This window comes from Rhamphochromis longiceps, linkage group LG7 (genome assembly GCF_057381845.1).
Source record: "Rhamphochromis longiceps isolate RC_006_pf linkage group LG7, R_longiceps_female_GT1.1, whole genome shotgun sequence".
Classification (NCBI taxonomy): Eukaryota; Metazoa; Chordata; class Actinopteri; order Cichliformes; family Cichlidae; genus Rhamphochromis; species Rhamphochromis longiceps.
In genome coordinates, this window is record NC_140563.1 from 1,289,635 (window position 1) to 1,317,323 (window position 27,689).

Here is a 27,689-nt window from a genome sequence, read left to right on the forward strand (position 1 = left end):
AGTTTGTACGTGTTTTGTCTCTAGGGGCCACCGTAAATATTTATATATAAACATATAGAAATAAAACCACTTTTTTTTTTTTACATTAGTAGTTCCTTTTGTGCATAATTTTATATTATTGTTAATAAATTAATTAAAGCAACAAAACAACCTGAAGAGCCGGTTCAGAGCCGAAAGAGCCGGCTCTCTAAAAAGAGCCGGAAATCCCATCACTAGTCTGTGAGCGCACAACGTGCTCACAAAGCAGCAGATTGGGGATGACGTCACACACGGGTCCTCTGTCAGAATATAGGAAAACCCGGACATTTTTATCAATCTCGAAAATCCCCCACGGACAGAACGTGAAAAGAGGACATGTCCGGGAAAAAGAGGACGGTTGGTCACCCTGCTTTAGATAAACTATTACTAAGCTAGCTAACAAGCTAACTTAGCATGCTCCTGTTAGCTGTTTACATAAAACAGAATAAATACAGTTTAACACATTCTGATGAATCCTTCAAATAAATAATTTGTTTGTTATGAATTTTTATTTGGAGTTTCCATTTAAATATTTCACACACAGGTGGAATACATGTTCAGTTTCTTTGACTCCCTGTAACGATACACTTTATTCTTTAAAAATAAAAATCCATTTAAAACAATTCACATTTTCAGCGGCCCACTTTCAAAAGCATCTAAGCACTGAGATCATGTCTTTGTCTTCACTGACAGCCGGTGTCGACAGGATTTTCTGCTTTAATATACGTGATGTGTGTTTCTATGCACATTTCTTAGAGTCCATTTAGCGTGCAGAGGTGCTTTTGGATGCCAGGCTTTGTTACAGCAGAGATCTTTTCACTCGTTGAACATCAATACTTATTTATCTGTCTGCAATCCCGACAGGCATAATGTCATTTGAACACACAGTTTGATCATTTCCAGTGCAAATGATTAAAAGTGGAAAACGGAATAAATTAAGAACACAACAGCAGCTGAATGCATGTATTCATCACTCCTTGGAAAAAAGTAATTACACTCATATTTATTATGAGGAACACAAATAAATGCTATGTCTAAAATGTACTGTGTACTCTCAAATATCATACAACTGTCATTTTTAGTGCAATTTCATTTGTTTACACCACAACTTGCTTTCCGTCCCTTTTCCAAAAGCTGCATGGAGAATGAAATTATCAAATGTTAGCCTGCAAGTGTATAAGTGTGTGTGTGTATGTAAAAAAACATATATACATACATATATATGTATATATATATATACATATGGGGGAAAAACCATGATGGTCAGCTTCACATCGTGGGCAAAAGCTGCAGATTTTCTGCACAAGTCATTTTGTTTGAGCGCTGAGGTACTGAGGCGCGGCTACACGATGCAGCACGATGTTGGTCGTGGCCTTGCTGCAGGCAGCGCTGCAGCTGACCTCCTCACTAATGCTACTAAAATTTGAAGCTTTTGTCAGACTCTGTATGAATAGCGGGGCTTTTAGGCTCACAAGCTAACATTATCCTTCTGCAGTGCATCTTTCTATGGTGCTTTCCAGTCCACCACTTACAGCTGCTGCTCTCTACATTCCTATGGTCATTGCAGTTTCTCACAGTTCTGTACAGTATTGCACAATTCAAGTTCATCTACTGCCTCCAAACAGTGGTGAGGACTAATATTCGATGTCCAACGTCATAATCTGTCATAAACTGTCGTTATCCAGAGTAAATAAGACGCATTCCTTCAAGCAGGTAAAAGATTCAATTATCAAGTAATCACCCCACCGTACATTCAGTGAAACAAAGTCAAAGTAAACACCGGCTCCTGGACAGCTGACGAATTCTTCGTCTCCTTGTGGTTTTGGCGTAGCCCCCTGTCCTGACTTTGGTTTTTATGCATGTGTAGCACTGAGCACAGATACAAGTGCAGCAACACTGTGTGACCACTCGTCTCCAAGATGAAAGATTACGGTTTAAAAATGCTGTCATTCATTTACTGAGCAACCCAGTGCTGGCTATTTACAAACAGGAAATCAATGACCCACTGTTGTAACTAGAGATAAATGACTAGATATACCGATTGTGCAAATATGCCGTAGTGTCCAGTGTAGATTTTGTCAAATGAGAATCTGTCTATTAAAACTTAACACTTAAATCAGACAGAAGAGAAATAACCTAATCCCAGGCTTCACGTTGGGACTGTGCAAAGATGGGTGTTACCTTCTACTGCGATAGATTTCAGAGAGCCTTCTTTATGGATTTTAACACAGCCTGATAGAAACGCGAACACGCTTATCTCTCTGAAGGATATGATTTTTTTCAAATGCCTAAAGTATACCTCAAAATCTACACTCCTACACAGACTGAGAAAATCACATAAAATCTGCCAAAGTTTGTTCTTTGATACAAATACATCATATTCTTAATAAGGATAAACTAATAAAAAATATTCATCTGTCGTGAAATCTTTATAGGAAGAAAAAGTCACCTCTCCAAGCAGGAACTCCCTCTCACACAAAGACTAAAGTGCAGGAGCCAAGAATGCACCGTCTGCATCCATCCGGCTTAATATCAGAGTCTAGATGTAAGGCTGTCGTAATGCTCTTCTGTGATTGGTTAACTGTGAAAATCATAGTCACTAACATCTTTTTTCGCCATGTGGGTATCGTTCACGCCCACAGATCAGACAGCTGATAGATCCGATGAAGTCAAAAAACCAGGAAGTAAAAGCTTTGATCAAAACGACTGCAGAGACCTTTTTCTGTTGTAGGCATGTGGATGTATAAAGAATAAAATCAAAGTCACTTGTAGGAAATAGCCTGGCAGGGCCTGGGGCTCAAACTGGTGCCCACTGGAGTACAAAGCGTAACGGCAGCGTCTGTGACCTGCAGACACAAACAGGAGAAAGGAGCGTCAGAAACTGAGCACACAGTTTTCAGTCATCGGTGTGGCATCACGTTCATTTTCTTATTAAAAATAATGCAGATGAGGTTACAAACCTTTACATTACAAAAAACGTCTAGTTTTATAGAAAAGCAGCCTGAACGCTGAAAGCTCTGCCTCCCGTTCTCCTTTAAACGAACCAGAAGCGGTCTGCGAGCGAGGAGCTCTGTGCTGATGTGGTGCTGCGAAGTCTTTGACATAAGGGCCAATCTGATTATTCAAGGATTTTAAATTCAGTTCCAGATTTAACAGGAAGTCAATATGGGAGAAATATGCTCTCTGTTTCTGGCTGGGTATCATCTGAGCAGCAATGAAAATGTATGCTGATGATACTGCCTGAGGGAAGCATGTATAATGTAAACAGGGCCGGCCGCGGCGCAGAGCCCACTGGAACCCCATAATTAACCTTAATTTGTGAAGAAGACTCCCCATTTATATTAAAAATTGGAGCATATTAAAGAGATTTGGTTCATCCGCTGCACGCAGTACATTTAAAGCCTACAGCATGCTAATCTCTGTAATAAAATATAAAGGTTTGAGGTGTCAACCTGAGGTCTAGCAGGCTCTAAGAGTATCAGCTGTAACCTTCACTAAAGCTGTTTCTGTGCTGCGATCAGCTACTCTTTCAGGAGTTTGGACATGTGGGTCAAGTGATGTCTTTATAATAATGGTTTCATTCATGCAAGCATTAAAGCCACTCAGTTTATTTAAAAGTGACAACAACTATTTATACTTTCAAGAGGTCACCATAGCAGGTACCTCCACAGATCTGATGCAGCAGATTCTTAAACTTCCTCCCTGACACATCCCAAAGCAACGTGAGTCTCCTCCTGAGCCCAAACCAAGGATTCAGCCGCCCCCTCAGTCCCAGGTTGCTTAACTAACGATCTACGAGGTCGATACACAGAAGCTAAAATGTTCTCGTCATCCAAAGACTTCTGAACCTCTGAAGTCTGATTCTGACCACACGGTGGCAAACCTGAACAGGAATCAGAGAGCAGGTCTGCTGTGTGCGAGCAGCGAGGAGCTGTGTCACGATTTTTATATCTGTTAATACATTACAATGTTTATTTTCAGTGTAATACCAGGGGGATCTATGAACGAACAATGAGAAGCTGTGTCTCATTGTGTACGGGCAAAAAGTCTATTTAAATCACAAAAAGTTACCAAAACACTTTCCAGCAGCTAAACGAATACGATTCAGTCAGATGCAGCATGCGTGTGGTTTGTGGCTGATGTGAGAAATACGCTGATTAAATCATTTCTTCGTGACGTGACAACACTGTAAAAAACAGTCCTGCATTCGTGCACAAAGAAATGGATTTGTTTGACAGTTCGATTAGTCTGATGATCCTCTGACAATATGAAGCTGCATTGACATTAGTCTTAAACAAGAGACTTTTACCTTTCACCTCAGAAAGGACTGTTCACGGCACAAATTCACTGTTCTTCACAGCCAGCGGCTGGAAAAGCCTCGACTTCCTGGTTCTGGAACATGTACTGTGAAAATAAACATGCACACGTTAAAATAAATCCCAACAGAAACGTTTCATATTATATCAAACAATTTGTTTACACAACAAATATGTGAGGACTGCACTGTACAAAACTCAGTATGAGCTAATAAATCATTCACTCATTCATGTTGTTATGAAATATCCATGCTAATAAACACCAAGGCTGTAAATGCTGGGAACAGAAAAGATTATGAACAAACGTGGCACTAAAGGGAGCTTTGAACATTTAATAAAAGGTTGTAATTTTAGTGGCTTTAAAACATCCAAAATACACCAAATCACACTTTATGTGTTCTTCATACAAAACTCTGAATTTTATGTATTTATAATTACTGAATAATCTCAGCTCAATTTTATTTACAACAACCAACTCGATGCACTTTATACTGTAAGGTAAAGACTCTACAATCACACAGAGAAAATGTCAACAATCAAGTGTTCTCATCTAAATTGAAGAGGAACAGAAGCAGGATGAAGAATGAATTAAGACTCAGACCACAAGTTAAAGTAACAGTTGTATTAAACAGAACTAGCAGGGCTCCACAGCTGGTCTTTGTGTCTTCAGTCAACATGAGTGGGCTGTGGGGGGGGGGGGTATCTGAAGCCACCCGTGTTGCACATGTGAAATATAGGATGGCAGATATAACAATGTGGTGACACAGGATCAGAAAACACTGTAATTATAAGACAGTTTAACAGAGTGCAGTGCTGGGGTTTTGTGTTTTTGTAGGATAGCAGGAACATTCAGGGTCAACAATTAGGAAAAGGCAGTTAGCAGTGGTTGATCTGAAAAAACACTTCAGATCAACATGTCTGTGAAGGTTCTCAGTCATCCAGGTCATCGTAGTCAAGGAGCTTGCAAACAAAAGCGTCTGGACTTCTTTAAGTTGCTTGAAGACGTTTCACCTCTCATTCGAGAAGCTTCTTCTGGCCAATGTTCACATTTTGGACAGAGATGGTTTGAAAGAGGAGTGAAAGAAGCATCTATGTCCACTGTGAGCGACCATCTTTGAACAGAGGCGGGGTTTACGACACCAACTCTCTGCCATCTATAATCCAGTTTTGAGATCCCTTCCCAGACGCCTTAACGCCCACTCACATCCTGGGCCATCTGACCTCAGGACATCACATGATAAGGTGGGGCCAGGTTTCACAATGAACACACCCGAAACTCTGGCTGATTGGGACCCACACCCAGTTTCACACCTTGGCTCAGGCGATTAGAGGATCATCAGGGGGTCCTTTGTCCCTCTGTGGGGGGAAACTCCTACTGGGTTTATATCTGGGACTCTCCACCATTTGACCTTAGAACTGAAGAAGCTTCTCGGATGAGAGGTGAAACGTCTTCAAGCAACTCAAAGAAGTCCAGACGCTTTTCTTTGCAAGCTCCTTTGACTTCAGATCAACATTTCATGGCACTAGGTTACCATGTGACCATTCTTCAAGGCAATTTTTAAAAATGCAGATCTCTCAAAGTGGGTTTTTAAAAAGCCAGATGTTGGTGACGATGTATCGAGAAAGAGGGTTGCACCTCTGAGGCACGAAAGTGGGGGAAAATCTGACTGAAGAAACTCCAACAATAGTGACCGAGGAGAAAGCCAGAAAAGGCACAGCCTTCCAAAGTGTTCCCAAAACCTTCACTGCTTGAGCTGGCAGCAGACATTTAGCCAGAGTTGGGTTGGTCTGCAGTGCATGGACAAATTATGTTTATTTACTTCAAAAGAAGTTTCAACTCCAGCAGACACACGAGCAGGTTTCCCCTGCTGCTGTAGATCATTCCAAAGTATCATGGTGACTGATTGATGAGAACCCCAAGGCTTGAGAGGAGAGAAACTTTGTGCTACAGGGTCTGAACATACTCATTTTTACCCCCACACAAGAGTGCTGGCACCACAGGAAAGGCTGAGATGCTTTACAAAATAAGAGACTGGGGAGCTCCGGTGTCAGAGTCAGTTCATCATCACAGACTGGAGGCTGAGCAGGAACCAGTGTTTTTAAAATGTTCACAGGAACCAATCAGCAGGTGACACATCAATAGACCAGCCCATGGGATCAACCAATCAGGAGGAGATCTGCAGAAGACTCTCAAAGATCCTCAAAGGTGGAGAGGTCTCATACAAAACATCATAAACTCCAGTGAATATGAGGCTGTAAGAAGAATATTTTGTCCTCCTGCAGCTGCTGGTAGTGAGAGCTTCCCACAAGGTGAACGGTATAAAAACATCTGGAGTTTGTATCAGAGTCACATTCTGCTTCCTTAAGTGTCTCTGTCACAGAGCAGTATGGAGCTGCTGTAGTAAAGCTCCACCTGCTGGGGCTTTTTCACACTGCACTGATGTGACTGATCCTGTTACAGCATTCACTTTGTAGCTGATCAGTGTTTTCACACTGATGCACATCATCGTAGTGAAACTGAAGCACTTGTGTTGCTGTGCGGAAAAATGTCTAAGAATCAGATGAACATTGAATTTAATGTTACTGAAACTGGAAATAAAATAGAAGATGAAAGTCTCTCCATCATCGCCACGTGCTTGCTCGTAGGGGATTGTTGGGTATTTTCAATATTATTGAGCTGGTTTACCTCCCAGTGACTAAAGCTTTGAGAGTCACATGACTAAACTTACTGGTTTGAGGTTGGGCTCCATCTCTGTGAAGTTCCACTCAGTCAGAGGCAGACTTAGACTGAAAGGCTAGAAGAAACAGGGGGGAAGCAGCATAATGATATGAATACAATAATACACTCCGCTGGCTGCTGTCTATAATCATTAGGGATGGGTACCGGTATCATGGCACCGGTTCTGACATAAACGGTAGTAACCAGACCGAAAAGCAGAGCACATTTCGGTGCTTTATTTCTTCTTTTTTTTTTACTGAGATGTCACACACTTTGGATTCTAGCCAATCATTTTACGTTTCCGAGGATAGTAGGCGGGCCCAGGTACGTACGTTCTTTTAGAGCAGAGCTACAGATTAAAAATGTCCAAGGCGAAGCGGTCAAAGTCTGGCTGTACTTCACAGCAAAACATGCAAACTCAGCAGCAACAAGTGCTTTAAGCTGATACTGTGATACTGTCAAAGGAGGTAACACCTTGAATCTGATGAAACACCTGGCGACGCATAGCGTTTTTTTAAAGCCGAGAAATGCGCCGTATTTGATAGCTTGCTGCGAGACCTCACACCGAGCACATCTACTGCCGGTGTGGTGCCTGTTATCGGACCGGAGTTAGCAACATCCCCCAAAAACACGAAGAGGAGAGCCCTGGCCCCTAGCCCTGCCAGTGTAGCAGAAATGATGAGGATGATGATGCAGCAGCAGCCGTTCTTCTCTGCGTGAGTAGCTTAATGTTGTTCGTGTGTAATTTACGTTGAGTAGGCTAACCACGTTATTACATTAATGCATGTAAGGTGAACTAGCAAACACCGTCGTAGTTACATGCGGCTGTCCTCTTGTTTGATGGCAGATACTCCCTTCACCCTGGCCAAAAAGGATAAAATGACCAAAGAAAAAGTGGAAAACAGCTAAACTTTGGACAAAGTTTGTTTTTTCCATTGTTTAAGCACTGCTTCCAGCCAAGAGTGATGCCATAAATCCCCCATAGCTGCAGAAAAGGCTAACATTGTTATCTTTTTACAAAAAACAGCTGAACATGAGAGGTTTTTGGACAAAGTTGGTGTTCTTGATTCTTTAAGCACCGGTTCGAGCACCGGTTCGAGCACCGTTTAAGCACCGGCACCGTTTCAAAAGTACCGGTTTGGTACTGGTATCAGATAAAACCTAAACGATACCCATCCCTAATAATCATCAAACTGACATCGGTCAGCCTGATGTCGCAAATATCTACTGACATCCATGACAGCACTGGTCCCAGCTTCCACAGCGTTTTGCTGATGGCTCCTAAGAAGCAGATGCTGCAGCTCCTCCAGACTCATGTCCACATTCTCCACTGTGTCTGCAACCTCAGCTCTGCACACACACATGGAGGATGTGTTATACAATTCATACACCTCACAGTACTTTTCTGTTGCATTACATTTTTCATGACTTCGTCCACCTGTGAGCACCTACCTCTCCAGAGCAGGTCTCTTGCTCCTCCTCTCCAGCATGGAGCCTACAGAGCCCCTCCCCTCCAGAACAGATTGGACCATTGCAACAGGAAGGACAGGTGGTTCAGAGGAGCACACCTCACACGGGGAGGTCAACGCTACAGCCTCTCCTCCCGTTACACTGCTTCCTTTTCCTCCCCCTCGTACCCCTGGACTCACAGGCTCCTCTTTGATCAGCATCATGCACTTCTCCCTACAAGCAGAGTCACACGTTGTGTGTTAAAAGTAGCTTTTAATAGTGAGCCAAGAAAGTCACACATGGATCTCCTACCTAGTCTCATCAGGCTGCATCTGCAGAGCCATGCTCGCCTGAGACATATCAGTAACATCGGATATAATCGGTCCTCCTGCAAGTCCGCTAGCAGAGCAGGAAGCAGTATCACTGGATGGCTGAGGGCAAAGAGGAGAGGACTGTGATGCATGTTTGCTCTAATAAATTTAGCACCAATGAAGTTGAAGATTTTCAGGATGCTTGTATTTAGTTAAAAAAACAAAACAACACACAACCTAGAATCTGTTCAAACATATCTGGTTGTGAGCCCACATAAATGCTTTTGGTTCCTGAAAACAGTTGAAGTCAGAATTTCGTTGGACTCGTTTAGACCTTTTTTCAACTTCAACACTTCTGTGATTGTTGCCTTTGCAGCAGAGCCTGTATGTAACAGTCCTTTACAGACTCATGTGTTTGACCTCGGACTGCAGTGAAGCACATCGGTGGCCCCCTAAATCTGTCACTGCACATTGCTTCCCCCTAGTGGTGACGTACAGTAACAGCTGGATTGATGGCGCTGGAGTGTTAGGATATGTATTCAAACAGATGAGGACAAAATGATTAACCCCTCCTATTAAAGGTTAAAAAGTGCATCAGTTATAAACACGCTTGTCTAAAATGGAAAAAAATAATTGTTGATGTTCATAAAATAGGAGATGGATCCAAAGTTATCATTGCAAGTATCATGAACTGGAGTGAGAAGTTTCATCAAAGAAAGCTGGACAGTAAAGAGCCAGTCTGTCAGAGGTAGGAAGCAAAAGATTTCAAAGAAGGAAACTAGTGAGAGATGTGTTTACAGCAGAAGAACGACCGAGACACTGGTGAATGACTTGGCCGAGTTGGGAACTGAAGTCTCAAAGAAGATAATCACGAGAAGCCTGCACAGGAACAAAACTCCACTTCTTCAGAAGAGACGTCTTCAAGCCAGAAGACTTTGGTCAGATAAGACAAAACTAGAGCTCTTTGGCTAGAAACACTACTTATATCTGAAGAGGCCTCTCCTGTTTGAAGAGCCACCTCCACAGGACAAGACTCAGTGGTCCATCTGCATCTAAAGGTCAAAGGTCACTCTTTTGAGGACGCCAGTGTTCACATCTTAGACAGAGAGGACAGATGGTTTGAAAGAGGAGTGAAAGAAGCATCTATGTCCACTGTGAGCGACCATCTTTGAACAGAGGCGGGGTTTACGACACCAACTCTCTGCCATCTATAATCCAGTTTTGAGATCCCTCCCAGACGCCTTAACGCCCACTCACATCCTGGGCCATCTGACCTCAGGAAATCACATGATAAGGTGGGGCCAGGTTTCACAATGAACACACCTGAAACTCTGGCTGATTGGGACCCACACCTGTTTTCACACCTTGGCTCGTGGGATTAGGTAGAGGATCAATAGGGAGTCCATGACCCTCTTGGGGGAACACTCCCACAGGGCTTAAATCTGGGACTCTCCACCATGAGAGGTGAAACATCTTCAAGCATCTCCAGATGCTTTTCTTCCCAAGCTCCTTAGACAACCCCAAGGACACCATTCCCACAGTGAGACACAACTGTGGGGAGTTGGGAAAGATAACAGAAGATTTTGAAAGAAAACCTCAAGCACTCCACAGTGAAGAACTACCTGCAGAAGGCCAAAGTGAATGTTATTGAATGGCTTGCACAATGCACTGATTTAAATCCCACTGAAGTTCTTCAGACTGAGGTAAATGCAAGAAGAGACCATCAAACATGGAGAAGCCTGAGAGCTTAGCCAAAGAAGAATGGGCTGTGATATTTCAGGCGATGTAGGTGCGAGTTGCCAAAACCTACAACAAAAGAATAGAATCTATTATCCAGCAAAAATGATATGATTCATTATTAGTATCAGAGGTGCTAATGATTCTGTCCTCATCTGTATAATAAATTATGATTTAACACAGTAGCTGTCATGGTTCTACATTTAGATTCATCAGTATTGGGAAGCGTGTATGTACTCGATCAGTTGGTTTTAAAGGTCATTTTAGAATCGCACATAGCCGAGCACTTAGGAAGGCCAGCTGTTTACCTCACAGCTGATTTGACTGCATGTTGCTACCAGTGCTGTTTGTGCTGAATGTGGAAGGTCAGCAGCAGCACAGCAGATTATTAATTATAGTTCCCAGTAAAATGTGTCCACACGGTACTTTCAACAAACTGAAAACCAGACTTGAGGTGTGTCGTTCTCACCGACTGGATGTAGAAGGGCTCGTGGATGGCTTCCATCTGGTGACTATGGCTGAACTTGGAGGCAGGAGGGCTGGGAGAGCCATCGTCCAACATCAGAGGCCTGGAGGAAGCGTTATTGTTTCACTAAGTTATAAAACAGTAGTAATATCAGCTACGCACAATGATCATCAATGTACTAATTAACAAATGGTTAATTGGTGTGACTGGAGCAGACGTCTGTTTGTCTGTGGTGTTTACACTGAAACCTGCTGAATGCTACAGTTCTTTTCGACCCGTCTTTGTTACACGGCTTCATGTAATTAACAATGCTGTGTCACAAGATTCAGTCTTTCAAGAGCTCATGTGCTCCTTCGGTTTTGTATTTATTAACCAACAAGTCCATGCAGCAAACACATGGTTGTGTGTGTGTGCTTTATATCCACGGATAATAATCTCAACACTGAAGGGCAAAGTCAGCTGGCAGCAGCCAGTGGTGTGCTAGACCCCACCTCCACTGTTTTAAATCATTAAACTGGACCTCTGTGATGTGTATGTGGAATGTTTTTAATGGATTAACCAACAAACTATATGCTTGTCTGTGGTGATACAGACCATCCAAGGAATCTGTGCTTCAGTTTACATGCTAACACTGTAACTATGATGGCAAACATGCTAGACTTGTGCACATGTTAAGACCCATGCAGAAATGAGCTCGAAGCTTTTTTAAAAGGTTAATTTTGGAGCAAGGAAACTTGCAGTGAGAGTAGATGAACTAGGACACAAAACCCAGATTGTGGAAGTGTATGAAAAAAAAGACACACATTTCTGCAAAGCATACATCTGAACTCTTCCCGACCCAGAAATACACATTTCTTTGGCACTTTTGTGTTGCGGCGTGCCGTTGCTTTCTCACGTCGGCCTCGTTCACTCTCAGTAACAAAGCTGAACCAGCATTTTACACACACAGCCTGTCGTGCAGGGTCGCGCACCCTGCTCTGCCTTCACTGTGTGTGTGTGTTTGTGTCTGACTGACTGATTCAGCACTTGTCTCCATTCACATCGCTTGTTGAGTTCGATTATTCAGTTTGTCAGCTGAGCCAGCCCTTCCCTCTGCCCCACTGTGGCCCTGTTTGTCTCACTTTTGTTGATTGCTCTACTGTGCGCCCGTGTGTGTTTGTGCACGGCTCTGTGTGTGTAGGTGTGTGTCTACTCACAGCTTTCTCTTTAGGCCCACAGTGCTGGGTGTGTTGGACTGCATCTGGCTGAACAGAAACTGAATCAGCTGGCAAAGACAGAACGAGCATGTGTGAATCAGCAGCTCACACAGGAAAACATCACCAACTCTCATTTTTACCTTCAGATATAAACAGAACAGGAAACTGAGAGACACGAGCCCTAACCTCCCCGCTCACATGTTCAGACGATGAACCTTTGTGTTTCTCAGGTCTGATGGTCTGAACATTTTCACTTTATAAACTGATTCATCTTTTTGTGAATCAGACATGCAGCAAAAGTGCTGATGCTTCAAGTAACAATCCAGTAAGCTAGCTGACGGTGTTAAAACAGCACTCTATCAAAGCAAAGGAAACAATGCTTTATGACGCCAGAACATTTACCTTCAACTCTAAAACAAAAAGTTCAAAAGAAATACTGTAAAACACTGTGATACAAGTGCCGTCGGTCCTGCATTCAAACGTCTCACAAATTTATACATAAATCACCTTAGCTGTGAAAAGAACTTCATTTACTTTCCACCACAGCGACGAACCCACAGAGAACAAACATCCACTGTGTAGTTTGAATAACGTCTGGAAGGAAAATTATACTCCTGCTGCCGACCTCTGGCAGGTTTCATCAGTTACAAAGATGCTGGAAGCTCAGCGATAACAGAAAGAAACGGTAACATCACCGAAATATAGCTTTGAAGTATTTGTTCAGTGTTTATTCCTTTAGAGTGGAAGATACATGTGAAATACAGAAGCGTGAATGGTAAATGGCCTGTATTTATATAGCGCTTTACTCGTCCCTAAGGACCCCAAAGCGCTTTACACATCCAGTCATCCACACATCCACACACTGGTGATGGCAGCTACATTGTAGCCACAGCCACCCTGGGGCGCACTGACAGAGGTGAGGCTGCCGGACACTGGCGCCACCAGGCCCACCACGACCGAGACTGTCCAAGCCGGGGCTCGAACCAGCAACCTTCCGATTACAAGGCAAACTCCCAACTCTTGAGCCACGACCGCCCCGTGAGTCAAACGTGAAGGCAAAAACTTTCATTACTTACTTTTGTATCTGTGTTTTACATAAACATATAAATGCATCATGAGTACCCATAGACTGACCTTGTTCATGACTTTCTGTTGCTGCGTGTGGTTCTGTCTCAGTGACACCACCTCCCGCCACAGCACCTCATTCTGCCTGCAAACGGAGGGGAAACACTGCAGAGATCAGAAAGGCGGAACGAGCAGAACGAATGCGAAACATTACAAGTACGACCTGAACGTTTTGTTATAGCCACCTGTTTATAGACTAATTACGTTTTTAATAAGCAGAGTTAAAAACTGGGTTTCGATGTGATGCAAAGAAAAGAGCACAGTCGATTCTTCCATGTAGGTTTTTTTCACTACTTTAGGTTCATTCAGGTTAATCTCACGAGCATGCGTGCTTCAGGCACAAGCAGTGTTTCATTTAACCTGTCAGGCATCAGTGCACAGCAGAAATCTTTCAGCCAAACATGCTCAACAAGTTTAATCATGTGCAATCTCTATAATGTATTTATGACTCTATTAGCTGTCTTTTCCTCCATTTGCCTAAAAACAATCCACCCTGAGGAAATGAAGATTCTGTCTTTGTTTTGTTGATGTGCAAAAGAAGAAAAGTTTAAATAGTTGTGTTGGTTAAATCCCAAATTTCCCTCAATGTGGAAATGTGTGCAGGGTAGCTAAAGGAAGCAATGGCGTCACGTCGACATAAACACACAGCGATGATGTTCATCATCCACCTGCTGACACACTGACTTTCTGTGATGGATGTCCACACCATTGCTCACATACATATGCACGCACCTGTGTTCACGTGTGCTCACCTTTCTGAGAAGATTACCAGTGGTTACCGATGTGTGTGTGTGTGTGTGTTAGTCAGGTGAGCAGGTGAACATTCTCTTCTCTCATTAACAAACAATACGGAGCACAAAGCAGCCACACAACAGGCACAGCAGCTCTGTTCAGTAACAATAGTGTGTAGAAAAAAAGTGAGGTCATCTACTTAGCAAGAGAAACAAAACACAGGTTAGCTGCTGCTCTGACACAATCCCTGTCTTCAACATGGGCCAGCAATGTGTGAGTGTGTGGGTCAGATGACCACGAGCGGACATCGCTGTAGCATGGCTGTATTTATTTTACCAAAAACAAGTTCAGAGGACAAATAAAAAAAATGTTTTTAACTAGAAAAATGTGAAATATTTTTTCAAGGAGACAGAAGAGTCAGGAAGGGCATCGTTTCTCTGCCAGTGTAAAACTGAACAAGGACATTTTATGCAGCCCAACAAGCGTCAGTCATGTTTCTGGGCTCCACACACACATCATACTTTTCAGCTCCCTCAGAGGTTAAAATGTTAAAATAAATAAAAACAGGATCACAACGATCCAAAAGGGCTAACTGTTTTTATTTAGGTGTCTACGCTTTAATAATTGTTAGTTAATATGAAAGACTGTGCTTATATTCTTCCAGAGAACAGCACAACACTCTTCCACAATCACAGTAATTCACATTCAAATTTCAGTCAAATATAAACTATTAAACGTTTCTGTGCTTACACGTGTTTATGACTGTAATAATCTACAAATGTAGTTTTTGCACCTACAGTAAAATAAACAAAGTGATTTTGCAGAACGTCTGATGCTCCAGTTCACACTGGACTGAAACGTGTGTCTGAAACTTCAGGCTTTGAGTCAAAGGGAACTTTTTTCAGCACGTTTGTGCGAATCGTCTGAAGTTGAGTGTTTTTATTTTCTGCTGCACTAAAATCCCTTTTACCTAAAAATCTGTTGAACTTTTGAAACAGTGTCGCCTCTGTGACAATGACAAATCAAAATCAAGAAGGGGCGGGACTTGTGATATCAGTTCGCACAGACCCACACAGACACACACAGACACACAGACACACACAGACACACACAGACACACACAGACACACAGACACACAGACACACACAGACCCACACAGACACACACAGACCCACACAGACACACACAGACACACACAGACACACACGTCCTGTACTCACTGCTTCATGTCCTGCATCTGACACTCCATGTTGTCCTGTTGTGTCCTGAGAAGCTGGACTTCGTACAGCAGCTTACTGAGGTCCTCCTGACGAACTTTAGTCTCTTCACTCTTCACTATGGACACCTGAAAACATGATGCATTCTGGGTAACTCATTTCCAAACTAACATTATGTTGTGTGTTCAGGTAAAAACACCTCAAATGATGAATAACTCCAGCAATTATCAAGCATCAATATCAGGTCCATTTTTCTCACTTTCCCACAAATGCAAAGGAAAAATCACATTTCTCATTTTTGAATGATTTGAATTATATGTTAAGATAAATCATAAGAACTTTGGCATAGAATTAATTTATGACAACAGAAATACTACAGTTCTACGGGCGTTTTACACGAATGGTAGTTCATGTCCACAAACTACACCAATGCTGTGTTTTCATGTCACGTTTTAAAATCTCCTTTATGTGAAAATTTGAACAGTGTTCAGTGAAAAAAGCTGCGCCTGAACTCTTGAAGTATGATGTTGTCACTGGATGTCCAGAGCTGAGGGAGATGGTTTGTTACAGACTGATATAAAAAGAAAACAATGATTTCTGTTTCTCAGATGTCTTTTTGTAAGAGAGAAATAAAATTTTTTGTGCAAAACCCCTCTCTAAACGTGCAGCTTCACCTAACTGGACCAATAGCAAGGTCTTGGACTTTGGTCAAAGCGCCACACTGTTATTGGCTTTGATAGAAGCGTCGTCTAAGGAACTTGAAAAGAAAAGCATCTGGACTGGATCTTAATAATTTTTATGAAGGAAAACAAACAATTTAGCATAATGAAGAACTCCTTCAGAGACATTGCTCCTATCTGCATCCATACCTTTCTTTTGATGTGTTCCAGCATGTGCTCATGTCCCTGGAGGAAGTACAGATGTTGGAACTCTGTATCGTCTCTCTCAGGTTTCACCAAACCACTCTGCTCGATGTTTACCACCTTACGAAAACCATCTATAAGCAAAAAGTAGGACTGATAAATAAATGGAGAATGAAGAGGAGAGGAGAGGAGAGGAGAGGAGAGGAGAGGAGAGGAGAGGAGAGGAGAGGAGAGGAGAGGAGAGGAGAGGAGAGGAGAGGAGAAACTCACACATGTTGAGTTGCCGGACGAAGCTTGCCATGTTGTTGTGTTTAAAATATTTGGGCAAAACCTCCTTAGCAAAGCGACCCTGGTCAAACACATGGAAACTAGTCCCAGTCTGAAACAGAGAAAACACAGAAATGCAGAATCAGTTTTCAGGATCTCTGTGCATAGCTAATCCAGCACTGAGAGAAATACATCATTCATGTGCGTACTAATCTGTACTGAATCGTTTTTGTGTTGCAAACATTAGCGTACGGCAGCTCAGTGTGACAGGAAACACCGCTGTGATGTACTTTTCCTCAGATCAACCAAAAACATGAAGAAACTGAAGATCAGGTTAACTTTTAGCCTTTTTAAATGTGTTTACACATTGAGTGCGGTTACCATCGTGCTGCATTTGATTCCATCTCCGGATTTCACAGACATCCAGGTAAGCTCTTACAAGTAGCTGAGTTAACTTTAAATAATAATACGTTATGAGTTATTAAATAATACTAACAATAGGGAGTCATCTGGAAAACTGGCCGATGCCGGGGTTCGTCTACAGATGACTGATCCCAATAATAACACATTTTAATCAGAACTAGCAGTGAGTAACGCCAGTAACGCAGCGCAGCACAAACTTGGTGTAAACATGAAAGTAAATGTTTGTCTATTTGGGAATTTGGTGTTTTGGTCAAGCAGAGAGTCTGTCAGTGATAAAATGCAACATCACTGTTTGAAACCAGGTGAAATCAACGTTATATGGATGCTGCATGTATTGGGGAACATTAAATGAATAACAACAGAACTTTTACCCAGTTTTTGCCCATTTTTGTCCTTTTTTTTCTTACCAGCAGGTATAAATTTGTACATTTTACCGAAATTCCGAAATTTTTGCGTTTCCGTGTGGACGAGGAATACGGAGTTGGTCACGCAGCGTCAAAGGTATGTGCCTTTTTCACGTCACACTGTGGCCACGTTATTGTTTACAGGAGATGAATCGCAGAATGGCAGATAGAGACAAAATACTGTTAATCTGACTGTCTGCAGGTTTTACACACAGTTACTGTCCCTCCATTTACAAAGGCAGAGGCGTCACCGTGTCATTATTTTATATGTAGTTGTTTTTTCCTGTGTAATAATGTTCAACATTGCTGTCAATACATTTTTCAAAAATGCCTCTCTGTGCAAAATGGGTGTAAAAACATAAACAGCTGTGGGATCCTGTTTGTCCGTGATTTGAACCGAGGGAACAAACTGTGGCAGGATCAGCCTGATGTTATTTGTATCCTGCTGTAACTTTACTGTATACAGAGCAAACATCTCCAACATGTCAGGAGCAGTTAGTCATTACAACAAGTGTTTGTGAACTAAAAATCAAGGATGTGGGATCCTGTTTGTCCGTGATTTGAACAGCCCAGCGCTGCTCCCGACACAGGGAAAACCAACCCTGCAGGGAGACCTACCTCAGCACCTGTGCAGGTGAAGCCAAAGGGCAGATTTGCTTCACCATATTTTCTAGTCTTTGGCTTAGAATGAAGTTGGTTTGGAAACATATTCAGCGATGCTTCATCTCCTGCTTTGCGTTTGTGTGGGAGCCCCGTGCTAGCAGTGTCCAAGCGCCCCCCCCTTTCATACCGCGCCCCCCCCCCCCCTTGCAATGGCTCAGCGCCCCACACTTTGGGAAGGTCTGCTGTAACTAAACGTTACACGCTTTGAAGGGGGTAACGCTTTTGTTAGCGGCTTTTGTTTGCATTTGTTAAAATAACTCAAACATGGATGAGCAGTGAGCTTTACATGCACAGCGGTGTTCTCGAGGACACATGGCAGAGCCTCTGTGCTGGATTTGTGATCATACTCGATGCCTTCACACTACACAAATAGATTTTTGTTACTATTTCAGATTAACAGAAATATTTACTTTACGATACTGTTCAAAGCTTTAGTCCACTGATGGAGTTACTTGTTACATAGGATCAATATCAGAAATGCAACTACTTAACAAGCTAAACAACCCAATAACAAAGCCTTGATACTGAAACCACTAAGTCACCACCAAATAAAGATCTTGCAACCGTACAATAAAGACATGTAGGATTTTTTGTACTGTTAAAGCTGCAACATCAGCTTCAACAGTTTCCCCAGAGCTTTAACAAGCTGGTCAGTCTCTCATAGACAACCTATGCCATATTCACTTCTTATATATACTGTACTAAAAATTAATATTAAGTAGTAACCATTAATATTAATGTAGATGTGACTCACGGCACTCCAGCAGATAAGGTGGTTGGTGTCTGGGTCCTCAACCAGGGTCCACAGCTTAGTTAGAAAGGCTGGAACATTACTAGTGTAGCTGCCATCCACACCAACCGCACCTGGAGACTCCTGCATAATGGCACCTGTCCGCTTCCAAGGCCTCTCACGAGGGAACAGAGTGTGCGAATGTATGAGGGTGCGTGTGTGTTTGTCTATATATGTGCACGCTCCCAGACTAGTCCATGTTTGAGAAACTCCTCTTCTGATGATCCCTTACTGATAATCCCAAGTTTGTCTCAGTGTCTTCGAGTCCATCTCAGTCAGCCGTGCGTCTCGCCGCGTGCTTCGTTTGTTTAATGAGTGTTTTTAAAATCTTCCTTCAGCCTGTTTTTCTCTTCCACTCTCCTCTCACTGTCCTCAGTACCACATCATCCATCCAGCTGAAAGCCATCACAGAAGGTCCATGTCAGCACACACACATGCACAATCCCGCCCCCCACCCCGGCCTCCCGCCCAGTCAAACAATACAGCATCCACACAAAAGCTTCAATAACACAGTGCTGTCCTACCATCAAAAGGCTACTGGTAAAAGTGAACAGCGTGCAGTGTGCCTTTATGTCAGCCAGAAAAGACAGAATTGATTCATTTGTGAGCATATCTTAAATATCTTTGTGTCATTATTAAGTACACATGTAACTCTTGTACAGTAAAACCACAGCAACAGACCAACTTTTTAATCATCTGAGTGAATCACAAACGAATGATGACTCGTGTCAGATATCTATCACTGCGGGTTTCATCTCAAGAGATTAAGTCCTTCTGTCGTTAAGTTCCAAAATCAGGCCACATTTTTAAAAGTACACAAAAAATTATTAGCAGTTCACCAGCAGATTCCCGTTTGACTAATGAGGAAGCACGCTCCGGCTCCCCGGAGGAGCCAATCATTCACCTCTAAACTATAATGTTGACCAAGCAGTAATGTCCAGGGCAGAAATATGAAGCCTACACAAAAGTGTCAGAAACTGCTGACACAAGTGTAGTCAACAGCTTTCTGCTAAACTTAGAAGTTGTTATGTGTGTGTGGGTTGCACACATACAGTTTATGGATGCAGCTTTCTACCCAGACTGCTAGCCTCAGTGGATAGCTTAGCACTCCATCCTCCTGTCCACATATAAATGGTAGTTTTATCTTCGTTTTGTATCTGAGTTTGTAGAATAAAGAACAGACTCATTAACTGATCAGTCACAGGTCAAAGGTCTTGACTATATTTGGTAACTGTTATCTCCAAAACCTCCAAAAAACAAAAAGTGCAAACTAATAGAAGACATCTTAGTGACCATGTCTGTCTTTCATGTTGAGGATGTAAAGGATAAATTTGTTAATGCTCAAAGACTATTAGCTATTGTTTATTTCAACTTCACACCAACAACCTCGCAAAAAACCCACACGTAGCATTTTGTGAAACTGAAGGATAATGAAGGGTAGCCTGTAATCTTCTGGTGGTTAGTAAGAACCAGAGAGACCATTTGACATCTTTTGTGCAGCAGCACAGAAAGCACGAAGGCTTCTGGTCTAACAAACCCTCCACTGACACTGAGGAAGTTTCTGCCCCTCCTCAAAAAGCACCGATGACAGGTTGGGGATGACGATGGTTCCCTAAAGAATACAAAGATGACCCTCATCACCTCACATATGCTTTCATACATTTTCCAATGCTGTAAATATACGTTATTGTAAAAACGATAACTGCTGCCCTCACTTTTCTCTCAGCTGTTTAGCACAGCAGTAACATTTTCTCAAATGTTTTATTCAAGAAAATTATTTCTGTTTCTTTCATATTTAGCTTGGCTATCGAGTACGCCATTAACTCAGTGTCTTTAGTAGTGCGGTGAAAAATGCTGAGGGGAGCAATATTAGCCATCCTCCGGACCTCGTGAATAACAGCCTGCATGACAAATATGACACTATGTTGTTACCACATCAAAGAAACAGCAGCATCCTTCTATAATACATTATTTCAGACTATGTAAATATTCAGGCTACATTTATTGTACCTGTTTGTCTTATTGGTGACTTTAAAGCAATGACGGGTTAATAGTCTGTCTAAATAAATAAATAAACAAAATTGAATCTACCTGCACACAGAGCATCTTCAAAACTGGCTTGATCCTTCCCATCCACAGCTATGTCTATTTCCTGCTGACAATGCTCGGAAAAACACAGTTATCTTTAAGCTGTGTATACAACCACAATTCCAAAGACGTTAGTAGCTGCACCTGGTGTCAGTTTGTCCTGGCTGACCAACGTCTGTTATGGCCTCAAAATACTAATTACAGGCCAATTAAAGGAGGTTAGTTAATGAGCAGATCTCCTTGCTTTGCATTCAAATGCTATGTTGGTGGTGTCCGTCCATCCATCCATCCATCCATCCATCCATCGATCTTCTTCCACTTATCCGGGTTGGGTCGTGGGGGCAGCAGCATAAACAGAGAAGCCCAGACCTCCCTTTCCTCAGCCACCCCTCTCCAGCTTATCCGGGGGAACACCAAGGCGTTCCCAGGCCAGCCGAGAGATATAATCTCTCCAGCGTGTCCTGGGTCTGCCCCGGGGCCTCCTCCCGGTGGGACGTGCCCGGAACACCTCACCCAGGAGGCGCCCAGGAGACATCCTCATCAGATGCCCGAACCACCTCAGCTGGCTCCTTTCGATGTGGAGGAGCAGCTCTATCCTGAGTCCCCATCTCTAAGGCAGAGGCCAGAAACCCTTCAGAGGAAGCTCATTTCTGCCGCTTGTATCCGCAATCTCGTTCTTTCAGTCACCATCCACAGCTCAAACTGTAGGTGAGGGTGGGGACGCAGATTAACTGGTAAATTGAGAACTTTGCTTTTACACTGAGCTCTCTCTTCACCACAGTGGACCAGCACAGTGTCCACGTCACCAATCAGTCTGTCAGCGTCCCGCTCCCTTCTCCCGCACTCAACAAAACCCTGAGATACTTAAACTCCTCCACTCCGGGTAGGAACCCATTCCTAACCCAGAGTGGGCACTCCACTCCTTTCCAGCTGAGGACCATGGCCTCGGATTTGGAGGTGCTGATTCTCCTTATCGTCTACATATTTTGTAAATCTGGTTTTCATATCAGCCGGTACACAGCGAATCCTTGCAGGATGGTAACACATGTTTACCAAGCGTGATACCCCAAACTCACACACATTCCATCATCCCTGCAGGATTAGAGCTCTGCTGCCCGTATTATCACTAGGACTCCCCCTACCCACCACATCACCCCTATCCTGAAGCAGCTTCACTGGCTAGCGGTTAAACTTTGCATTAATTTTAAAATACTCCTTTATAGTCTATTATAAGGCTATTCATACCATACCTCTCTGATTTGGTACAGATCTCCATCCCATCCCGGTGCCTCAGATCCTCCTTTTCTCTTTTTCTTTCTGTTCCTTCCTTTCGTCTTCCTTTCACCATGGGAGGCAGGGCTTTTAGTCGCTCTGCCCTGCCCCTCGACTTTGGAATTCCCTATGCCCCGACCTCAGAAACATCAGTTCATTCCCTCTTTTTAAGTCCACCTTCAAAGCCCACCTGTTCAAGATAGCCTTCTCTATATAACTTCTCCATGCTCGTAAACATTTTTTTTATTATTGTGTTTATTTCCTGTTTTTATGGCTGTATTGTTTGTTCTGTACAGTGTCCTTGGGTGTTTTGAAAGACGCTTTTAAATAAAATGTATTATTATTATTATTTATTATTATTAAGATGCCGTTAGTTTTGCAGGTCACAAAGCATCAAACATGCAGCTAATCCTTGGCTAAACGAGACACTGTATAAAAAGCATACCCTGCACCTCGCGCTAATTCATCAGGTAGAGGATTGCAACAAGCATGGTGTTTGCAGGTGGGTCAGTTCCACCATAGTGACGGTGCGCAGTGAAAGCTGGTCTTCAGAAAACAACGAGCCGTCGTTTCCTCTCTTGATGAACAGACGAGAGGAAACGAGTGCGTCAGTGTTTTTTTAATCAGTTGTTTACACTGAAATGTTTGAGCAGGAGACAGCACACACACACACACACACACACACACACACACACACACACACACACACACACACACACACACACACACACACCTTGTCCAGTTCATCCAGGTTCCAGGTAGCAATCTATAAACGACGTGGTTTACCGGGAACTTTGCTCTTTTTGTTCTCTGTCAACTTCTCCAAATCTCTTTCATGGGCGATCTAACAGGAAAAAAGCTTTGATGAGCTGTTTCGATGACTGCACCGTGTGTCATGCTGACATGGATGTTTTTAAACACATGGATAAAACTGACTCACACTTAATACTGCAGGTGCTGTATTGTTGATCCTGTGTTGCATCATACTACGTCCAGTAAAATAACAGAATTTTGGGGCTTTTTCTTGCTTTTGGGGGAAATGTTTGAAAATATATGGAGAGCTAGCACTCAGTGCTTGTGTCATTTGTGCCTGATTCAAATGTGCCTCAATGTGGTCACATGTGGTCACCTCAACATTTCAATTTCAAGTGACATAATTTTAATTTTTAATACGAACATTTTCCTGGTTTGAATGAGAATATTTGATTTTTAATATAGTGGTTATACATGATTATTGATCATGTTCATCTAAGGAAGAGGTTTCACCTGTCAGCTCCTTCACTTCTACAGGAGTATATCATCAAACATATGACAGCTTTGCTATTGTCTCTGCATTAAAACATAAAATAAGGATTATTTACAAAAGTTTTGCAAATCAAAACTTTCCAAAACATAGCCTGAAATACTTGAAGGCTTTCGGGAAAGGCAGCGGGAAGGTGCGCACCACAGGAAGTCTGTACAGATGAAAAAAGTGATGAAATGTAATTTTACTGAAGGTCCTGTTATGGTGTGACCTTGTTTGCAGATTGTATTTATTCTGCATAATATTAGTGACAGCATGATATTCAGAGGCGTCACTATGAAAGCAGCTCACCGTGCCCCAGCGATTAATTTGGATGTCTCATGAAAAAGACGAACAGAAAACTTGATGAATTCATCCTCGTTGCTCAGCAAACAGAACTTGGCAGATGATGTTTGAGGCTCCAGTGTGGAACAGCAGCTGAAGGTCTGTGGTCCTACCTGGAGAAACAATGTGAACAGACGTTTTTAGTCACACACGTCATTAAAAACAGAGCAACAAAAACAATTAGTTACTCACTGCTGGAGAAAAGCATACCAACGCTTTCCTGCAGAAGCTTCACAGCGTGCTGCATTTCTCCGAGAATCCTCTGCTCCATGGACTGTTTCCCCAGACCAAAGTTTCTCAGGGTCATCAGGCAGAAGCGTCTGTGCTCTAACCGGGACTGTAATCTGCTAAAACCACTCCTGGAGGGTGAGCTACATGCAAAAACGGAAACTTTTATCCCTTTAATTATGTTTCAGTAATTACAAGCACATCACCTGTTGTTCTCACTGCTACCACCAGATGGTGCCAGTGTAAGGAGTTTTGACATTCAGCATTTACTTTGTTTCACAGTATTTACATCACATTCATGTCACCACAGAAAGTATTCCCACTTAATTTATTTTAATCTTGCACTCCAACCACATGCAGACTAATACGTCTGCATTACATTTCCAGTGGCCACTGTTATCCGATGCAACTCTGAGACCCGAGGCTGTCATTGTGCTCTTACTCCTTTACCATTAAAATAACAAACGCAGGACCACAGCAGTTACATTTTCATAGTTTAGTGGTTTACACATTCACCTCACAAGCAAAAGTTATGCAGTTCAGTTCCAAACTTCGTTTGGCTCACGGCGAAGGCGGTCGCACTTTTCTCCTCTCCTCTTCCCCTTATCTTCGCTGCTTAGCCTCTTGTGTCCTTGTCCTGTCTCGTGTACTTTTCCCTGGACACTCTCTCACAGTCTGTTCTCTAAAACCTAAAAGAGGAATTATGGATTTGATCAACTGGTCTCTGAATGCAATTGACACCCCTTTCTCAACGAGAAGTCTGGGCTCGGGTGAGCCTGACTGCTGAAGATATCTACCTATTCGGAACTATGGTAACAGGGTTCTGGCTGATCGGAGCTGGCTTGACCCTGACTTATCGAAGAATTAAGGAAGCGGAACCGGCTGTTCAAACCCCCACAAGGCTGCCCGCTGGGATTGGAACGATGGGACGAGGCGTGAGTTTCTCAAAATGGGCTCATTGAGTGCAGCACGGATAAGATCTTGGAGAGGCTACGGCTGCTGTGAATACTCAGAATAAGATCTCTGAGTGAAAAACTGGATTACATCTGGAGGGGCTCGCTCGAATAACACCTTTGAGCGCAAATTCGATCACATCTTGGGGAAGTGCACTGCGGTCGTGAGTTCTCAGAATCGGCTCTTTGAGCAAAAAGAACGACAACATCACGGAACGTAAGTTTGATAACATCATAGGAAGCTCACGGCTCTCCAATGGGAGATTGAGAGACCAGTGTCGGACTGTAGAACAGCTTTGAAATTCATATGAGTTGTTCGCACTAAAGTAAAAACCATCATCACTTCATGCGGAGACCCCTTCGGCGCCAGCTGCGGCCTCAAGGCTGGAGCTGAACAACAACACCCTGATAACGACTGTGTTTAGACTGCTCCCCCCATTCCATGCAAGGCCACCTGGGTTGGCTGGCAGACTGTTTACTTAGCATGATAGGGCGAAGGACACTGTCTCAGCTGAACTCTGGACACACACACACACACACATACACTTACACTGATGAGCACACACTCATCCCCCTCCCTTTCCAAACGCCTTCGATGCTTGTTTCCTGCGGGGGAACACGGCGGGTCTGTGCGCCGCGCTGGAATGGTAGCGCTGTGCAGGGCGGCTGCTGTGTTCGCTTCGGATTACTCCTCACCCCCCACCCAATCCTGTGACTTGTCATGTCTTTCACAAAGTTGTGCTGTGGACATTTATGCGCTTTTTGTGCAGAGGAGTTTTTTTGTTTCCTGTTCTCATGCTGTCCTACCATGGAAGCACAGCATGAGTAGAGGTCTCTTTTTTTCCTCTTGTACTTTCCCATTGTAGTGTATATTTCAGTGTTTTTCTGTAACGCTACCGATCTCCGACCTGTATCCCCATGTGATGTCTGTATTGTGTGTGTAAGGTCGGGAGGGTGGGGTCCCATTTCACTGCAGGGCAACCTGCATGTGGCGAATAAAGCTTTGATTGATTGATTGATTGATTGATTGATTGATTGATTGATTGATTGATTGATTGATTGATTGATTGGAAGAGACACAAATCCCTTGGGAGCTGTATCAGGAAGAGGATCTGGTGTAAAAATTGAGACGAGATGAAACATGTCTGCGGGGGCTGCATAAAGAGACAGAAAGTCACAGAAAGCTATCGTACCTTTCACTTGTGCAGCATGATTGTACATTAGGTGTTGTGGTCTGCCAGAGAAGTCAGCAGCTTTGTGGATCAGGGCCTCCTTTAAGGCCCAATGATAACAACCGCAGGCCTGGGACCAATAAAAAGGCTGTAGATGTTACCATAGTGTTCAGCCAGCTGGGGGAGATAAAGTGGCATGTTTTATAAAAATAGGGTATGAAATTCAGATTCAGTGCAATTATGAGACACTGTAACATTGATTTACAGTTGATTTTAAAAAGTTATCGTCGTCGTAAAGATTTAGTCCAAACGAGTGACCTTGTTTGGACTAAAATCACCTCACAGCAGCTCTGCAGAGCATTTTTATTCTTTTAAGTTAGATTTTTTGATAAATAACTGACCATCAGGTCACAGAGCCAAGCCCCCTCTGTTCTGTGAGGAGCTCAGCTCATCAGCTCGGGCAGACAAACAGCCGAGTGAAATAACTACCACGAAAAAAAAACCTTTGGCATATTCAACTCTATTTTCATTCATCTTTTAAGATATTTATTCAACAAGTGAGTATCATTATATCTAGACTAAAAACAGTCATTTCCCTTATTAACCTGTATGCAGCTTACCGAATTTCCCGGAGGAACCCACCGGAGGGATTAATAAAGTTTTATCTAATCCCATCTAATATTTTATTTTTAGAGAGAACGGAAAACAAAAACTAACACCAGGAAACAATTAAAGATGCAGGAATCTCAGACAAACCTATCAGTGTGTACATCAATGAATGCATATATTAAAAAAATTGTAGAATTGTTTTATATATTTAAAATATTAGAAAAGATATTAAACTTTACCCCCTCTAGGCCAGCAATAGGCTTCTCCAGATCCTGCATTGGCTTCCCTCAGGTGACCCTGAATCCTCCCTTAGTTATGCTGCAATAGACGTAGGCTGCCGGGGATTCCCATGATGCATTGAGTTTTTCCTTTCCAGTCACCTTTCTCACTCACTATGTATTAACAGACCTCTCTGCATTGAATCATATCTGTTATTAACCTCTGTCTCTCTTCCACAGCATGTCTTTATCCTGTCTTCCTTCTCTCACCCCAACCAATCACAGCAGATGGCCCCGCCCCTCCCTGAGCCTGGTTCTGCCGGAGGTTTCTTCCTGTTAAAAGGGAGTTTTTCCTTCCCACTGTCGCCAAAGTGCTTGCTCATAGGGGCTCATATGATTGTTGGGTTTTTCCCTGTATCTATGAAGCACCTTGAGGCGACTTTTGTTGTGATTTGCCACTATATAAATAAAATTGAATTGAATTGAGATCCAACAGGTTTCCAAAGACGGGGATTGGTCGCAGGCCTGTAGGGAAATTATTGGGTCTGTATGCTGAAAAAAGCAGCAGGAGAAGCAACAACACCAACAACAATATCAGAGCAACAGATGCAAACATGGTGATGCTGTGATTCAATGTATTCTGTTTCATCGGGCCTTTGTACACCCTAACCTTAACCCTTTACTGTACAAACACAGACAACCTTTGCACAGTCGTGGGGCCTGCAGAGGCACTGAATCGGGTTAGTCATTTGTTCGACACCGACTTGATCTACGCATGTCTGTGCCATCATAGGCAAGCAAATGTCTGCTATCACTGTTGCCACA

General features: G+C 42.9%; 1 protein-coding gene and 1 pseudogene across 1 annotated transcript; both read right to left on the bottom strand.

Annotated features, from left to right (window-relative positions):
* Nucleotides 1-1,262: 1,262 nt before the first annotated feature.
* Nucleotides 1,263-19,073, bottom strand: hsf4 (heat shock transcription factor 4). Its single transcript, XM_085411016.1, has 13 exons — nt 18,662-19,073; nt 16,421-16,529; nt 16,157-16,284; nt 15,291-15,415; nt 13,347-13,422; nt 12,213-12,280; nt 11,020-11,119; nt 8,815-8,933; nt 8,506-8,736; nt 8,286-8,403; nt 7,064-7,129; nt 4,328-4,422; nt 1,263-2,864 (listed from the first exon to the last, which is right to left on the bottom strand). Exons 1-12 carry the CDS (start codon nt 18,785-18,787, stop codon nt 4,363-4,365), a joined length of 1,326 nt encoding a protein of 441 aa, XP_085267142.1. The 5' UTR covers nt 18,788-19,073; the 3' UTR covers nt 1,263-2,864; nt 4,328-4,362.
* A 1,152-nt stretch (nt 19,074-20,225) lies between these two features.
* LOC146664451 (cytochrome P450 2F2-like) lies at nt 20,226-27,480 on the bottom strand (annotated as a pseudogene).
* Nucleotides 27,481-27,689: the final 209 nt, after the last annotated feature.

What these genes read in the sequence shown, in the direction of transcription:
- hsf4 (XM_085411016.1), bottom strand. Translation starts at nt 18,787, where the DNA reads ATGCAGGAGTCTCCAGGTGCGGTTGGTGTGGATGGCAGCTACACTAGT. An exon ending in CGTCCGGCAACTCAACATGT is followed by an intron (nt 16,285 to 16,420) that starts GTGAGTTTCTCC and finishes TTTTGCTTATAG; the next exon opens with ATGGTTTTCGTAAGGTGGTA. An exon ending in TGGAGCCCAACCTCAAACCA is followed by an intron (nt 4,423 to 7,063) that starts GTAAGTTTAGTC and finishes TTATTTTCACAG; the next exon opens with TACATGTTCCAGAACCAGGA.